The sequence below is a fragment of the Mercenaria mercenaria genome, chromosome 12 (genome assembly GCF_021730395.1).
Source record: "Mercenaria mercenaria strain notata chromosome 12, MADL_Memer_1, whole genome shotgun sequence".
NCBI lineage: Eukaryota > Metazoa > Mollusca > Bivalvia > Venerida > Veneridae > Mercenaria > Mercenaria mercenaria.
Window position 1 is genome coordinate 4,314,733 of NC_069372.1, and position 18,335 is coordinate 4,333,067.

The window sequence follows — 18,335 nt, forward strand, 5'->3', positions numbered from 1 at the left end:
GGTCATTTTAATGTTGTGTTGTGCGTAGCTCCAAAAGTATTTGACTTAGAGTCACCAAAGTTTACAGGAATGTTGGTCAGCATGTGCAGTTGTGCACCTGGGGTTTCGCGTCCGGATTTATTCAGTCTTGTAGGAGTTATAGCCCCTGACTTAGTAAAAAATTGGTCATTTTAATGTTGTGTTGTGCGTAGCTCCAAAAGTATCTGACTTAGAGTCACCAAAGTTTACAGGAATGTTGGTCAGCATGAGCAGTTGTGCACCTGGGGTTTCGTATCTGGATTCATTCAGTATTGTAGGAGTTATGGCCCCTGACCTGGGAAAAAATTGTCATTTAAATGTCATGTAGTGGGGGCATCTGTGTCCCATGGACACATTTCTAGTTCATCTATCATTTGAATAAGCAAAGTGAACGACAAGTCTTTTTTTCCTTTATATATTTTCACACCTGGAAGCTAAGCAATTTTTTCCACTGCAGAAAAGATATTTGTAACTACATATTTTCAAAGAAAGTGATTGGGACATTGGAATAGGCTCCATCCCACACATTTTGTGTCTGGTCCATAACTCTCCCCATCAAGGAAACTTAATATTTGGCCCATATGTTCTCCATAGAGACAATATTGAGACCCCAGACCCATAAGTTTGAAGTCAAGGTCAAACATGGGGTCAGATGCTTACCAGGTCTGTTTTGTGTTAGTCCTTTCTCAAAATCTGAATCCTGCAATTACTTCAAAAGTTGTATTGTATTTTAGTGAACCTTTGTATGCTGATCAAGTCCTCCAAGTCTATTTCTTAGCAGTTATTTCCTTCAGTTATCATTGACCAGAGGAATGTTGAAACAAGTTTCATTAAGATTGGGCCAAAATTGTGACTTCTAGAGTGTCAACAGTCAAATTGTTGACGACAACGGACAACCACTGACGACGACGGACACGGCGATCACAAAAGCTCACCTTGAGCACTTTGTGCTCTAGTGAGCTAAAAATTGTATTTTACAGAATATAAATTAAACATAATATTACATTAGACCGATAAAAAAAGAAAAAGCTAAATTTTTAAATCTATAGGAAAATAAATACAGAACTTCAACTGCTAAAACGTAATTTAACGGGTTTTTAGCTCAACTGAGCACAAAGTGCTCAAGGTGAGCTTTTGTGATCACACTTTGTCCGTCGTCGTCAACAATTTGACTATTAACACTCTAGAGGTTACAATTTTGGCCCAATCTGAATGAAACTTGGTCAGAATGTTTCCCTCAATAAAATCTTGGACGAGTTCGATATCGGGTCATCTGGGGTCAAAAACTAGGTCACCTGGTCAAATCAAAGGAAAAGCTTGTTAACACTAGATTATCTTGATGACCTCTAGGCCAAGTTCGAATCTTGGTCATGTTGGGTCAAAAACTAGGTCACCAGGTCAAACCAAAGGAAAAGCTTGTTAACACTCTTAGAGGCCACATTTATGAAAATATCTCTATGAAACTTGGTCAGAATGTTAACCTTGATGATCTTTAGGTAAAGTTCGAATCCGGGTCACGTGGAATGTGACCTACTGACCTACTTTCTTGTTTTTAGCTCGACTATTCAAAGAATAGTCAAGCTATTCTACTCACCCTGGCGTCGGCGTCACACCTTGGTTAAGGTTTTGCATGCAAGTACATACAGCTATCATTTAAAGGCATATAGCTTTGAAACTTATTTATTCTTTTTCTAGGTCAATTACCAACCTCACTGGGTCAAGTTCCATAACTCTAACATGTATTTTGAGCAAATTATGCCCCCTTTTGGACTTAGAAAATTCTGGTTAAAGTTTTACATGCAAGTTACTATCTCCAAAACTAATGCAGATATTGAATTGAAACTTCACGTGTCTTCGGGGTTATAAAACTAGTTGATAGCACCAAGTCCCTTAACTCTGACCTTCATTTTGGCTAAATTATGCCCCCTTTTGGACTTAGAAAATTCTGGTTTAAGTTTTGCGTGCAAGTACATACAGCTATTACCAAAAGACATATAGCTTTGAAACTTATTTATTCTTTTTCTAGGTCAATTTCCAACCTCACTGGGTCAAGTTCCATAACTCTTAACATGTATTTTGAGCAAATTATGCCCCCTTTTGGACTTAGAAAATCCTGGTTAAAGTTTTACATGCAAGTTACTATCTCCAAAACTACTACAGATATTAAATTGGAACTTCACGTGTCTTCGGGGTTATAAAACTAGTTGATAGCATCAAGTCCCATAACTCTGATATGCATTTTGGTCAAATTATGTCCCCTTTCGAACTCAAAACTCTTTTGATATTTAACATTTTGGGTAATAATTTCCTGCTTCTGTGACAATATTTCAAATAGTCGAGCTTGGCTGTCGTACAGACAGCTCTTGTTTAAGATACAGCCTTGAAATTTAAATGACATGTACAGTTTAGCACACCAATCTTAAAACTGACTTTCAGAGATGCAGCCTCGAAATTTGGATGACATGTACAGTTTTAAAGACTGATCTTAAAACTGACTTTCAGTGACCATAAATGTGACCTACTGACCTACTTTCTTAATATTTTAGCATCAGTTTGACATTTGAAACATGTAGTGCATATTACTCAGGTGAGCGATTCAGAGTCATGACCCTCTTGTTTTACAGTCATTACTAAAATCTTTCAAGAAATCATTTAGTCATTGTTACAATGTAACGGGCAACAAAAAATATATTCAACCAATTCCACACAAGTTACATGTACATATACATATTGTGCAAGGATCTGATATAAAAGCAAAACCTTGACTTTCGATGATTAAAATTCTGTTTTATTTCATTTATTTTCACCAGTAATTACTCAATATATTTATTAATTTCCAACACCTGTGTATTCCATATCTGTAAACATCCCACTATGATTGGTTGGTTGAATTAAGAAGATGTACAAGGTATGTCTTTAAAACAAAGCAAGCACAGCACAAGGTCTTTAAATAGTGTAACGGGCACTAAAACTTCATTTGAAATGTTTTCAATGTAGTACCATCAATCATTCAATGTGATTTTTTCGTTATGCACATACTCTGATGAAATTATCCATGTAGAGAAATCCCACTATTGTTTGTTGTATCTTCTTCACTTCATGACTGGCCTAGAACCAAGCAGAAAGAATAATTACAAATACATCTGGATGCAATCCAATATACAGGTAAATAAACTTAACATAAGCACAGTAATTGCGTAGCATTAATTTTTCAAGGTATATGGTAATATAATAAACCTGGTTATGAAAGTGTTGGGTCATTAATACAAAATACATGTATACAAAATATGTGATAGTGCTAGCTTTTATTAAATGTTAAGATAAAATATTTACTGTACTTGCAAAAAAATTTGTAAACATCAAATTTGAGTAACAATTTCACAGAGTAACAACATTATGGAAACAGCAGCACAAACATTTTTGCGGCCTGAAAAAATATTTTACAGTCACTACCAACATACAGAAAAGAAATATTTTGAAATCTTGGAAAACAGTAGATTTCATCTCACGATCTGTAACTTCCTAAGTTTCATCCTTTTTCTAACCTAAATTTTGAATCATTCAAGCTCTTGTGAACTGGCCTATTTTTATGCCCCTCTTCGAAGAAGGAGGGGTATATTGTTTTGCAGATGTCGGTCGGTCTGTATGTAGACCAATCCGTTTCTGGATGATATCTCAAGAACGCTTGGGCCTAGGATCATAAAACTTGATAGGAAGGTTGGTCATCACCTGCAGATGACTCTTATTGATTTTGAGATCTGTATGTCAAAGGTCAAGGTCACAGTGAACCTGAACAGTTAAACTGTTTCCGGATGATAACTCAAGAACGCTTGGGCCTAGGATCATGAAAGTTGATAGGGAGGTTGGTCATGACCAGCAGATGACCCCTACTGATTTTGAGACCAGTATATCAAAGATCAAGGTCACAGTGACCTGGAACAGTTAAACGGTTTCCGGATGATAATTCAAGATTGCTTGGGCCAAGGATCGTGAAAGTAAATAGGGAGGTTGGTCATGAACAGCAGATGACCCCTATTGATTTTGAGGTCAATAGGTCAAAGGTCAAGGTCACAGTGACCAGGAACAGTAAAAGGTTTTCCAGGCGATAACTTGAGAACGCTTGGGCCTTGGATCAGGAAAATTAATAGGGAGATTGTTAATGGCCAGCAGATGACGCCTATTGATTTTGAGGTCATAAGGTCAAAGTTCAAGGTCACATTGGCCAGGAACAGTTAAAACGGTTTCTGGATGATAACTTGAGAACGCTTGGGCCAACGGTCATGAAAGATTATAGAGAGGTTCATCAAGACCAGCAGATGACCCCTATTGATTTTGAGGTCAGTAGGTCAAAGGTCAAGGTTACAGTGACCCGGAACATTTAAACCGTTTTCAGACAATAACTTGAGAACACTTGGGCCTAGGATCATGAAACTTGATAGGGAGGTTGGTCATGACCTGTAGATGACCCCTATAGATTTTGAGGTCAGTAGGCTAAAGGTCAAGGTTAATTGACCAGGAACAGTTAAACCCTTTTCAGACGATACCTGGAGAACACTTGGGCCTAGGATCACTAAACTTAATAGGGAGGTTGATCATGACCAGCAGATGACCCCTGCTGACTTTGAGGTCAATAGGTCAATGTCACATTGAACATGAACAGTAGAACTTTTGTTTACAGTGAGCAAATAATTTCTGTTCCTTGTGCAATTACTGAATGCATTAAAGGGGGGGGGGGGGGGAGCATTTCGTGTTCAACGAGCTCTTGTTGACATCATAATTACTACAAAGAAATACTTTCATGTTTGTTTTGAAGAAATATTCATTAAGTCTGACCATTTCACAAGCAAAAATGATATTTTTCTCACTTACCAAATCTAACTCTACATTCCTTTAGAGCCTCATTAAATCCATAGCACATAGACAGGTCTGACTGATTCTTAGAACAGTTTATAAACTGATCAAGTTCATATTGGCAAGGGTTGTTGTATTGTTGTTGTTGTTGCTGTCCTGCTGGGGCTTGGTACTGCTCTACTGGTGCTTGCTGTCCACCACCCCCAGTCATTGCATGACCAATTGTGTGACCCTAGTGATAAAAAGAGAAAGAGAATAATTTCACATTTTTAGAAAGTTCTTTTCGTGGAAGTATTCAAGTATAACCATGTATCTTCTGAAAAATAATGGTTAACCCCCTCTATATAATAGTGTTATTTCTAGAGCTCAAAAAGGGCAGGGTGCTGCCAAAAAGGGGCAGGGTGCTGTCCGAAAGGGTCAGGGTTCCCTTTTAGATGTGAAAGTTACCATAACAGTAGTTGCATTTCTAGATGTCTATAGTTAATACATGTATGTATTCCATTTATCTTTATTGCACACTTAAAAGAAATGTCACAGAATAAAGTGCTAAATCTTCCCAAAACTAGTAACAAAGTTTACAAAGGCTTTTTACTTACTTTATAGTTTAGGTTAAACCATTCAAGCCTTTCTCTTAAAAATGTCACCAAGAATGTCAACTTATTCATATGAATGTGAAATAGTGGATGGCCTTAATATAAGCTTAATCTTGAAACCAAGATCATGTTGTAAACAACATAGTTAAAGGCCTGTTTCAGGTCACATTGTGAACTGATAATTATCAAAAGTCCTAATGTATTTATCAGGTCTTTCATCAATATTTCATTAACAGAAAAGTGCTATTACAGTAAGGTTAAAGTTTACTAAATCGCATATCCAAAATATACTATCCGGATACTGGTACACTTTCGGAATGTTGTCTGAAAGTAGTTTTTACTCAGTTTAAATGACCCACTTGGGTAAACCAGAGATAGTTCCACATATTTGATGTTTCTCATCAATTAAAATACACGGACTGTCAGCTTTTTTGAAGGAAATATGGAAAAATTGCATACGACATCGGGAGTAATAAGAGTCGTGAACGGACATTCTAAACTTTCTTTTACTTTCGATAATCATTAAAATGTGTGCATTTTCTAGTTTAAATTACAGTAGAATCAAACTGCATTGATATATACTTGATATACTAAACGACGGTCTAATTTAAATTTTGCCCGAAGAAATCTAGGGCACTTTTCACGTGCTCGGTAATCAGCTGGCAGCTTACGCACGCTTTTTTGACATTTCACAGGATCCATACTCTTTATCAATTTGTTTTAACACTTCATTGATTCTCATTACCTGTGTGCACTCGCCGTGACGTAATTTGCTGATCAAAAAATCGTCGAGGCATGTCAACTGGGAATTTGGCGGGATTTAGCATAAGATCAAAGGCAACAGGGCACATTTTACGGGCAGCGTGGCGGCAGTAAAAAGGGCAGGGCGGGGCGCCCCGCTGCGTCGCTCTAGAAATAACACTATATAAAAATTTTTTTTTGGATAAAACACATTTCTATTAAATTTTCTGATTGAATATCAAGTTCGGAAACTGGAACTTACCACAGCAGATCCGATAGCAACACCACCAGCAGTAGCTGCCATCTGTGCCATCAGACCTGGTTGTCTTGGCTGCATTCCTGCAGGAGCAGGTGGGTGGCTTGCTGGTGCGGGGGCTGGTACACGAGATCTTGGGGCAGGAGCTGGGGCTGGAGCTGGGCGTCTGTAAAACAACAGTAGTAGGGTTAATAAGTAAATTAAGTGTGAAAATCAATAAACTAAGGACCAGACCTGGAGTCAATTACTTTAAAATGTAAGTAATTAAATTACAATTACAGTGTGAAATGTTCAATTAAATTACAATAATCATTACATTGATTTTAGCAATGTAATTAATTAAATTACAATTACATTGCAAATTGTAATTAATTACTTTCAATAACAATACCAAACGTTGTAACAACCTAACATGCTTCTTAAATGAACACTGTAGCAATGTTCTTAAGTAAATTATAACATGGTGAAAGTTGTCCAAACAGTCTGTTACCTATAATGTATCAAAATGTAGCAAATATATGTATAATATATGTAAGAATCTTTCAGAATTTGGAACATTATAAAGTACCAATATGGTTCTGATTTACTCTTCTCAATATAAATGTAAACTAACAGTGACTTGTTGAATAACTGACTTAATAGCAAGCCAAAAAAAAAAAATTATAATAAACTGATAATTAACATTATTATAATGTATGTTACTATTTACAAACATAAACAATTAACTGATTAAATTAATACATTTTTCTAAAATGAAAAAAGACAAAAAAAAAATGTAAAAGGATCCCTAATGCAGCACCCAAGACGCATGACTTTGAGTATATGTAAACACTTCCCACTTAATTACCGTGAAAGAAGCATTTATGGAAAATAATATGTCATAACACTTAGCATCTGAACATAATAAGTGTTTGGTAATGTTCGTATGAAGTAAACACTGAGTAATTTTGTAACAAAATAAATAAAACTAAACACTGCCTGTGCAAGATCCAATGAAATGAATAGTACTAGAAACAACTGAATGTGCACAAGACACTCCTTCATCACTTTGAACAAAGAAGTATAAAATACACAGAATGGCAACAGGAGATAATTTTCGCATAAGCTCGTGTCACACGTTATTTTATTGAAGCGTTTGCGGACTTGATCACTCATGACCAAATCAACAGACACTTATTAAAGAAACACACTGGCGATACAGCCAGCACATAATTATTAAATAAACCGAATTTTCAAATGACTCTGTTGATTTCTCAGACTTCCAATAATAAATTCACTCCTTCCCCGTGTAGAAAATACTAATAACTTTAAAAAAACACCATCATCATAAAGAAACGATCTGATAGAAAGTTTTTCACTACACAAAATTTTATCCTTTTGCTGTCTGTTTTACACACCGATAAAACGAGATCTTATTCAGTTCCCATGTGATGTTGGCCAGATTTTCTCTATATGCATTTCAAGTTGCCGATCTATTTATTTTTATAGCTCTTTGCTTTGAAGATTATGTGTAGATGCTCAATTAAAAAATGTTAAGGCGTTTTTAGCTCGACTATTCGAAGAATAGTCTAGCTATTCTACTCACCCTGGCGTCGGCGTCACACCTTGGTTAAGTTTTTGCATGCAAGTACATACAGCCATCAAATAAAGGCATATAGCTTTGAAACTTATTTTTCTTTTTCTAGGTCAATTACCAACCTCTCTGGGTCAAGTCCTATAACTCTGACATGTATTTTGAGCAAATTATGCCCCCTTTTGGACTTAGAAAATTTTGGTTAAAGTTTTACATGCAAGTTACTATCTCCAAAACTAATGCAGATATTGATTTGAAACTTCACATGTGTCTTCGGGGTTATAAAACTAGTTGATAGCAGCAGGTCCCATAACTCTGACCTTCATTTCTGCCAAATTATGTCCCCTTTTGGACTTAGAAAATTCTGGTTAAAGTTTTGCGTGCAAGTGCATACAGCTATTTCTAAAAGGCATATAGATTTGAAACTTATTTTTTCTTTTTCTAGATCAATTACCAACCTCACTGGGTCAAGTCCCATAACTCTGACATGTATTTTGAGCAAATTATGCCCCCTTTCAGACATAGAAAATTTTGGTTAAAGTTTTACATGCAAGTTATTATCTCCAAAACTAATGCAGATATTGATTTGAAACTTCACGTGTCTTCGGGGTTATAAAACTAGTTGATAGCAGCAAGTCCCATAACTCTGACCTTCATTTTGGCCAAATTATGCCCCCTTTTGGACTTAGAAAATTCTGGTTAAAGTTTTGCGTGCAAGTACATACAGCTATTTCTAAAAGGCATACAGATTTGAAACTTATTTTTTCTTTTTCTAGATCAATTACTAACCTCACTGGATCAAGTCCCATAACTCTTACATGTATTTTGAGCAAATTATTCCCTTTTTTGGACTTAGAAAATCCTGGTTAAAGTTTTGCGTGCAAGTACATACGGCAATTACTAAAAGGCATAATTATAGATTTGAAACTTATTTTTTTTTCTAGATCAATTACCAACCTCACTGGGTCAAGTCCCATAACTCTGGCATGTATTTTGGGCAAATTATGCTCCATTTTGGACTTTGAAAATTCTGGTTAAAGTTTTACATGCGAGTTTCTATCTCCAAAACTAATGCAGATATTGAACTGAAACTTCACATGTGCCTTCGGGGTTATAAAACTAGTTGATAGCAGCCAGTCTCATAACTGATATGCATTTTGGTCAAATTATGCCCCCTTTTGAACTTAAAACTCTTTTGATATTTAACCTTTTTGGGTAATATTTTCCTGCTTCTGGGACAATATTTCGAATAGTCGAGCTTGGCTGTCTTACAGACAGCTCTTGTTAAAATATCAAATTGTACAAGTGCCAAACGATAAAACATTCAAGTGCCTAACGATAAAACATTCCAAATTTTACCTCATTAAAACTTTATACAATGACAGATGTTTAGAGATGGAGGGCAGAGATTAAAACAAGCACAGTGATAAATACTTTGAACGAGTCAACTGCAGCGTGCGACAGCGGGCAACATGTCCAACTGACCTACTATTCTAGGGAAAAACTGACCATTTAAAAGAATCTTTGAATGTGCCGATGTGTCTGAAGCTGAATATGTTATCACAACCATGCCTTATTCTTGGATCAGCTGGAATTATTAAATTCTTTTCCGAATATATTGCTAAGTACTACAAGATGGTCAATCTTGAAGAACATTATTAAGCGGACTCTAGTTCTTCTTATCTCCAAGGATGGCCAATTTAGATCTGTTAACATTGGAAACTGAGCTTGTATTATTATAGCTATAGGAGAGATCATGTTTGTATACAAATCCATTGCATTTTCTATTTTTAGCACTGATAATACAGAGATTGGATGGGCAGACGTCGAGCGTCCATGTTTTTGTAAACAGTGATGTTTTTCTAATGGCTTAAACTTCCTTAAAACACAAATTATATCAATAATTTTTTGATCAGTGGAAAGGTTATAAAACAAGCAATTTATTAATAACTTTTAATTATTATTTTGAAGTAAAATGGATTAATTATGAACGCTTAACTTACAGTGTTTTTCTAAAAAGTTTGAACATCGCTACACCGCTATTAAAATCATATGACATTTAAAATGGTAATTCATTTTAAAAAAGATAATTGCATAAGAAAATATGAAAATTGTAACCATTTCAAAACTTTTTGAATTTTTAAAATCCTTAAATAAATGAAAAAGTTATTAAAAATTAAAAATTCTGATCCCATACATAAACAATGTAAAAACAATTGTTTTGCCAACCACCAGATAAACAGGTGTTAATGCGTGACATCATGGCGATCTGTCCTATTTGTGACAAATCTAACAGCCCTTCTCTGAACTATCTCAATCTGAACTATATGGATTTTAGTATGTGGGTCCCAGTTTAAGTTAAAAATAGATTCAAAACACATAAGAAAATCTGTATCACAATGGACAAATGTACAAGCAAAAAGGGTAGGTTTTTGACAGCTCAGCCTGACAAACCAATTTCTGTGAATATATCCGAACTGTGTGTATCCTTATATCCTAACAGTTTACAAGATAACTTCAGGTATTCAGTGTTGATCTGAAGTTGGATATTATACAGAGTTAAAAAAGTTTGGTAAATTTAAATGATATTTACAATTTAAACATTTAATACGAGTTAAATATAAAATTGCATAACCAATTTGTTATCGACGGATTTACGCAACACGTTTTTGAGTGTCCTTGATTTTGCATCTCTCAAAACCTCTAAAAATTACTATGTTACAAGCAGCAGAAAGCCCTTACCCCATGCCGCCTGATCTTCCACGTCTAGGCATAATTGTAGCTATTCAGATGTGTTTATCTTTTGAAATGTGCAAGTTTTTTGGTCTATAATCGAAATTTCGTCAGTCTCCTTCAAAAGTTTGTTTACAATGCCACTGCAGAAAAATCTAGAACGTTTTCTGATTGGTTAAAAATAAAATCGGTGTCTTTCTACGCTTGATGATGAGAATGCGTCTGTAGTATAAGGACGACAAGTACTCGAGCATGTAATCCCCAATAATTATTATGCCATCAATGTTTAATCCGGATTAATCGTGCGTGTCACGATTGTGCAATAAATCAAAAGGCAGACAAGATCAGTCGAATACACTAAGTGAACTTCACACTTTAATCTAAAATGTAACAGGCCGTTAATTGGAGAAAAAAGAAAGAAAATGCCCTTAGCAACACATGACGCTAAAATGTCAAAATTTACAAGATATGATATTTAGCCTACAGTTTAAATAAACCGTTAATGTTTTTAAAAAAATAAAAAAAAAAATGCCTTATAAAAGTGTAAACTTGGATTGTCCAATAACCTGATAAGAAATTGGTATGCTATTATTGGATTTTATTTGACAACTATTTAATTGAACAAACACTCATTCTTTCGGCTGTTTAACTTCAGATACTATCAGATTGAGGGAGTGACAATGGTAAACTGTGTGTCTATGGATATATTGTTTTGCACAAAATATTAGCCTATAAATTAATGTTTTGCAGTAGAAATACTGGAAGTGACCATGATATTTGATCAATACTGTAGAGCTTTATCTTTTTTGATTTGATACTTGGACTATTGATTTTGTAATACAGCTTTTGATTATAAAAGTGTCAAGATTTTATCAGTCTGATAAAGAAAGAAAAGCTTTCTGATTACCAGAGATAAAAAAATGATGGATGCTCAGAAAAACTTAACAGTCTCTAGAGGTCAACCTAAAGAAAGTAAAAGACAGTGCAGGCACCACCATGGTAAAAGAAAGCCTTCAATTGAAGAACCGACCTCTCCACCAAGTCCGGTAAATGAGGAATCAGTTAGTGTTGACATTTTGAAACTTGATGATAGGCCTACAACAAGTTCTAGTGAGAAAAGATCACCATTGTTGAGTATTTCACCAAAACCTGTTAGTCGCAGACCTGACAGCAGACCAAGCAGTACTAGATCCACCTTCGAACACATACCTGGTACAAGACCTGCAAGCAGGAGGGTAAGAGTTTTGTTTTTAGTTTTCCTCTTAAAGTGAAATATCCCTCTAAAACTGAAACCCCAAAAAACCTCCAAATGGAACAAGCCTACTGTGGTCCCGAAATTTGGCCTTTTTTTATTAGAAAATATCCCTGTAAATCAGAACCCCTTTACTCTGGAAATTGAACATTCCAGACTGAAACCTCTATTTATCATCACAAAATTACCACTGAAATCAAACAATTTTAAAAGAAGTCAGAATTTTGGCACTTAACTTCTTCATGTTTACCAGAATGTATTCTGTTTGGTAGCACATGTGGGTAAAAACTGTAATATATTCAGTGCTTTTCATATGGTAACTAAACAAGATCAAGATTTAAAATGAATCAGGCTGCTTGGTAACTGTTTACTATTTATGTAATATAGTACTAATACACATTTCACTGACAAAACCTCTCTAACAGAAAACCTCTCCAAACTGATCTCCTGCTCTGGTCTGAAGGCTGTTCAGTTAAGGATTCCACTTTAATCAGTCATGGCGAAAGAGTTTCAAGACTTGTCTGACATTTGGTCCGACGACCAAGAACAACCCATCTCGATCTAATGGAAACTTGTCTGACCGAAAACACGTCGTGAACTGTAAACAAAAATGATAAGATATGTTAATAGCCAATATTGTTATGATGTTTTGCCAGAAGTAATGAAAAATGAATATGATAGTGTGTAACAGACATTTCAGTGGTAGTAAAAGCCAACACACTCCATACCGTATCGAACATACGGTCCAACACCACAAACATCCGTGTTTGACCTAGCCATTTTTGTCAGACAGGTCTGACAGTCCGATGCGATTTAGCCAGGACTGCTGTTATTCAGTCCTATTGTTTATTTGTACTTACACAGCCTTTGCAAAACTGTAGGAAAGAACAATATTAATACATTTAACAAGGAAAGGCAATCCTAATGTAGAAGACAGTGTTAATTACTGAGGCTGTAATCAGATCTGATGTGTGAAATAACAACTTAGAAAATTAAAACATCCATGTACATTTCATAAAGAAAATTAACAACTCTTTTTTCAAGTTGCACCAGCTTAATTAAAAAAAAAAAAACTGATTTGAGTTAAATCAATATTCTTGCTGTAAATTCAAGTGCTTTGTAATATTGTCTATTGACTTTAGTACGGCTGGCGTAATTCATTTGTTTACCATACACAGGTATGATTTTGATAAACAATTAAATTTAGTATTATAAAGGAACATTAAAAAAGGGGAAAAAAGAAACATGCTGAGATTTTTGTAGAAAAACATTGCCCATAATTAATGTATAGATGTAATTACTTATATTGGTTTTAACTTAGAAAAAAAGAGACATCAGCTGTGATTAAAAGATACACTAGGTCTTGTCTTTGAAAATTACTTATAGAATCTGTTTGTGAACTTAACACACAGGAGAGCTAATGAAAAATAAATGACCTACTCTTTTTGTCATGTGTCACATAAATTATTTCTTCTATTATTGATACAAAGTTTTCATTATTATTAATTTTTTTAAATGAGTTATATTTCATGACTTGATTACTACATTTTTGATTTAGCAATTAAATGTTTTAAATGGAATGTGTTATGGCTTTCAGACTATGCTTTAGACACCATTCACTGACATAAAATTCCATTATATTACATTAAATCTCTATAGAAATTACATAAAGAGACCTTTATTTATTCTAAACATTATGTCTATAACAAATAGGCCAACCTTTCAGCAAATAGATGTATGTTTACCTAATACCATGTTATAATGTGGATTTACCTTATCGAATAATGGTTTAAAATGAAAAAAGATGAATGAAATTGTTTGAAACTTTAAACAAAACTTGTAAAACAGAAGAAAATTGTCGAAGTTTAATGCCTTTAACCGTTATCCTGCTAAATTTCTATAATGGACTGGTCCATCATTCAATTTGAGCCGTACCATTTATTATTCAAATGGGTGTTAAATGAAATAGCGAACACTGCACTGGTAGCAAAGACAGAATCACTTGCCGCCAGCAGACTAAAGGTTAAGGAATTTGCCACCAGTGATTAACACCAAACTATAAAGGTTAGGATTATAAATTTGAGAAGTATTTCAGACCATGACTCATGTACATTGTTCTTTGTAACAACTTTATACTATACCCCTGGTGTCCGTTAGCGATTTCGTGCCACTCTGTAACTCTTGAACCTCTTGAAGGATTTTGAAGAAACTTTACACAAATGTTCACCACGTTGAGACGACTTGCTGAGCACATGTTCTAGATGGCTTACTACAAGGTCAAGGTTGCAATTAGGGGTCCAAGGTCATATGACTTTCAGTTTCATGTGTATATTGCTCTGCATTGCGGTGCTCTTGTTTGACAGATCCCTTTTTCGTTTGCTTACAATAATTTTTAGCTCACCTGAGCACAAAGCTTCTGTGATCGCCCTGTGTTTGTCGTCCGTCGTCGACAGTTTGACTGTTTACACATTAGAGGTCACAATTTTGACCCTATCTTAATGAAACTTGATCAGAATGTTACTCTCAATAATATCTTGAACAAGTTTGATATTGGGTTATATGGGTTCAAAAACTAGGTCACCAGGTCAAATCAAAGGAAAAGCTTGTTAACACTCTAGAGGCTACATTTATGACTGTATCTTCATAAAACTTTGTCAGAATGTTAACCTTGATGATTTTAAGGTCAAGCTGGAATCTGGGTCAGGTAGGGTCAAAAAATAGGTTGCCAGGTAAAATCAAAGGAAAAACATCTCTAGAGGCAACATTTATGACATTATCTTCATGAAACTTGGCCAGCATGTTAATCTTGATAATCTTTAGGTCAGATTTTAAATCTAGGTCAAGTGGAGTCAGAAACTAGGTCACCAGGTCAAATCAAAGTTAAGGCTTGTTAACACTCTAGAGGTCACATTTATGACTGTATCTTAATGAAACTTGGTCAGAATGTTAACCTTGATGGGTCAGGTGGGGTCAAAAACCAGGTCACCAGGTCAAATCAAAGGAAAAGCTTGTTAACACTCAAGAGGCCACATTTATGACTGAATTTCATGAAACCTGGTCAGAATGTTAACCTTAATGATGGTCAAGTTTGAATCTGGCTTATGTAGAACATGACCTATTGACCTACTTTTTTTGTATTTTAAGGTACAGCATGACATGTACAGTTTTTCACACTTATCTTAAAACTGACTTCAGTGACCATGAATGTGACCTACTGACCTACTTTCTTCAGGTGAGCAATACAGGGAATTCAGGGCCCTCTTGTTTTATTGAACTACTTCCTTTTTATGTTACTATAAATACTAGCTTATTTAGTAATTTTTTTATTATTGGCCATAGGGAAAAACCAAGACCACTTTTCTTTGGTACCACATGGATGGTACCTCCAATTTTTATATGCCCTTCTCTGAAAGAGTGTGGCATATTGTGTGAACACCCATGACGGATGGGCAGGTGGGTGGCGGTCAGCGTCCAAAAGCATGTCATCTCTCTAAGTCAAACAGTTTTCAACTTACTGATAATGTTTGTGGGCATAATATCTTGGATAACAAGACAAATAGCCCCATCCTCTGATATAACCCTTCGGCTGTCACACTCTTGAAGACTGTACCTCTGAAACCTTGTAAACATTTGAAACACAAGACAGTAATGCATTTATGACCATTCTTTTTTCTTAAATGTAATATTTTAATAAAGTATAATTATGATTTTTTAAACTAAATCCCAATTTAGATGTGTTAAAATCAGTTGCAATGGCCCCATCCCCAAATCACTGGGAAAAAAACACTCAGAAATTAACCCTTATGTTGAATAATTATGAAATGAAATACATGTATATGAATAATTTTTATTTTTCTGTTGGTATGATTTAATTATATAATATTATGTGATTTTCTGTTGATTTGGCAGACAGTCCCAGAATCCTGTGGAAAGCATCTCTCTACAACTAGTGTAAGTCTAGATGTGTTCACAATAATATAATTGTTTTTTGGAATTATCCATTGTTCATTAGCTTTGAAGATATATTGTTTTCATGGTGATGATAAAACTTAATAAAAGTGAGAAGGGATGAAAGTATTCACAAGCCTTTCGGGTGCAAGTATTCTTCAAGACTTTCAGCTGATCTCTTAATTATTACTCTGCAGATATACTGCAGATATATTTAAAACAGGGGTCGTCACTATTACCGGTATATGTTTTTCATAAATATAATTATACTGGTACACTCAAGGACATTAAAAACACCCTATCTATGCATTTAGATATTACAAATTTTAGTGCAACTGCTAAATTGATTTTTCCTTATTAATAACTTGAGAATTACTTTAAGCATGTCTGTTATTTTTTTGCATAAAAAAGGTTCACTGTGAATATCTCTAAAATCCTTTAAAAAAACTGAAAATACAACTTGAAGTTCACAAAAATCTAAAAAGCTGATGAAACAATGGATTAATGAATTGTTTTGCACTAACAGTTGTTGAGTTTTGTTCACAAACTAGAGTTGTTCACATGCAGAAATTTGAAAAGCAGTTACTTTACAAGTCTCCGACTTGAAATAAATGGTGAATGGTTGTGTCTTTCATACCATTGGCAGTCATTTAGCTTGCCACTTGTGGACAAAACCAGACCAGGTTTCTAGGTACCCTTAATCCTGATTATTTATTAAGTGCTTGAGCTGTAGTTTCTAATCTTAAAAGTGTCGAAAAACTGCCTCTATTATAAATGCTGTTATGGTTTGACCAAGTTGAAATAAAGCAGCTCAAAGTTCATGTTTGAATTTATGCCTTGTTATCCAAACAAAAGTTATCAATATTTATTTATTCTATTTGATAGAAGTTTTCAATATTTGAAGTAGTTCTGATCTAGCTCATTCAAATTAAGGTCATATAGACACTGAATTAAGGTAATAGTATGGCCATTTTGTACGCAGCAATTAGGGATCATTTCTGTGGAATCATTAATATTGTATGGGGACTAATTTTCGAGGATTTCATGGTTGATTTAACCCGCGAAGTTAAAGCCAAACAATCGATCTTCATTTTATTTTCAAATATTAAAATCCATGAACTCATATCCCCACAAAATAGCTGTTTTGACGAAAAACGCAATTAAAATTCAGTGACAGTGGAATCAGCATTTCTAAAATGGACAGGTCTGTCATTCAGTTTGGACAGTAACATTTATTTTTCGAAGGGGTGTTTCCTGAAAATTTACAGACTGAATAGCGAACAGTGCAGATCATGATCTTTGCTGGCTGCATGATCTTGGTCTGTACTGGGCCCAGTTGTTCGAAACTTTAACAGGGGATTAAGCTAACGGTTGATTAACTTTTAGGATTAGTTTTCGACATTTTAGAAGACTTAGAAAAACATGTATGAGTTAAGAATTATGAAATTCGATAATTCTTTACAATAAAATCAAAACATCATACTAGTGTTTCCCACCAAGACTAGCGTTTTGAATCAAAATTAAACCAGTGGTTGGTTTAACAGCCGGTTAAAGTTTCGAACAACTGGCCCCTGGTCGCAAAGGCAGAATCACTTGCTGCCAGCAGGCTAAAGATTAAACATTGGGAATAGTCTTATTCTGTCATCAATCAGTGAAACAGTGAAACACTGTGCAAAGAAATATTTCAGTATTTGATTGTACCAGTATTTTTTCTGGGAACCATAGGCTATGTTTCTCATCTGTCAGTTCAGATACCTAAAAAATCAGTTATATTAAAACAAAATAACTATAGCTTCCTAAAATGTAACAGCAGTGAGAATCCGGAGATAATACCTTTCGAGACATTGTAATTTAATGTATAAAAACATATTAACAACTGGTGGATGCACCATTAACCTTAATTCCAGATGTGTATAACTTCTTTTTTTTTTCATTTTGAGAAAAACAGGTTGAAAGAATTGACTGGAACATACAATGGATGAGTTTGTCGTTTGTGGTACAGCGATTTACCCTCTTCATGTTAGAGATATACATGCATATAAGATAGTGCATGTTGTAGAGCGTTCGGAGACGAATCCAACGATACCAAACACTCCAATTTGTCAAAAATGAACTTGTACGCTTCTGGAATTAAGGTGACGCATTTACTGACACTAAAATATGGATGACATCAAAAAGGGCCTTTCAAACCATTTGCTGAGGTTCCAAAAACATCTATTTACGGTCCATATTTGTTACAATTCTAGTAGAAGTTGAAGGTATTCTGCTGTCATTTTCTGTGTTAGAAAAAACATACTTATGCCTTTTGGGATATCCTTAGTATGGCTGTAAGGAAAAAATTTTTTAAATGAGTGTTTTTTTCTGGATTTT

At 34.8% G+C, this 18,335-nt stretch overlaps 2 protein-coding genes across 5 annotated transcripts in view; one reads left to right on the plus strand and one right to left on the minus strand.

Annotated features, from left to right (window-relative positions):
• Positions 1–2,784: 2,784 nt before the first annotated feature.
• On the minus strand, positions 2,785–10,937 carry LOC123535485 (coiled-coil-helix-coiled-coil-helix domain-containing protein 2-like). The gene is made up of 4 exons (XM_045318192.2): positions 10,775–10,937; positions 6,466–6,625; positions 4,888–5,101; positions 2,785–3,126 (listed from the first exon to the last, which is right to left on the minus strand). The coding sequence occupies exons 1-4, from the start codon at positions 10,804–10,806 to the stop codon at positions 3,116–3,118; spliced, it is 417 nt and encodes a 138-aa protein (XP_045174127.1). The 5' UTR covers positions 10,807–10,937; the 3' UTR covers positions 2,785–3,115.
• Positions 10,938–11,059: 122 nt separating this feature from the next.
• The window catches only part of LOC123535484 (leucine-rich repeat-containing protein 74B-like), a 74,041-nt gene continuing 66,765 nt past the window's right edge, over positions 11,060–18,335 (plus strand). The window contains exons 1-2 of one of the 4 annotated variants that reach the window (XM_053519017.1): positions 11,060–12,000; positions 15,927–15,968. In XM_053519017.1, coding sequence (XP_053374992.1) covers positions 11,686–12,000; positions 15,927–15,968 — 357 coding nt within the window. In that variant the 5' untranslated portion in view covers positions 11,060–11,685. The remainder of the gene's footprint in view (positions 12,001–15,926; positions 15,969–18,335) is intronic. The other 3 variants (XM_045318191.2, XM_053519019.1, XM_053519018.1) reach the window with 3 other exon arrangements.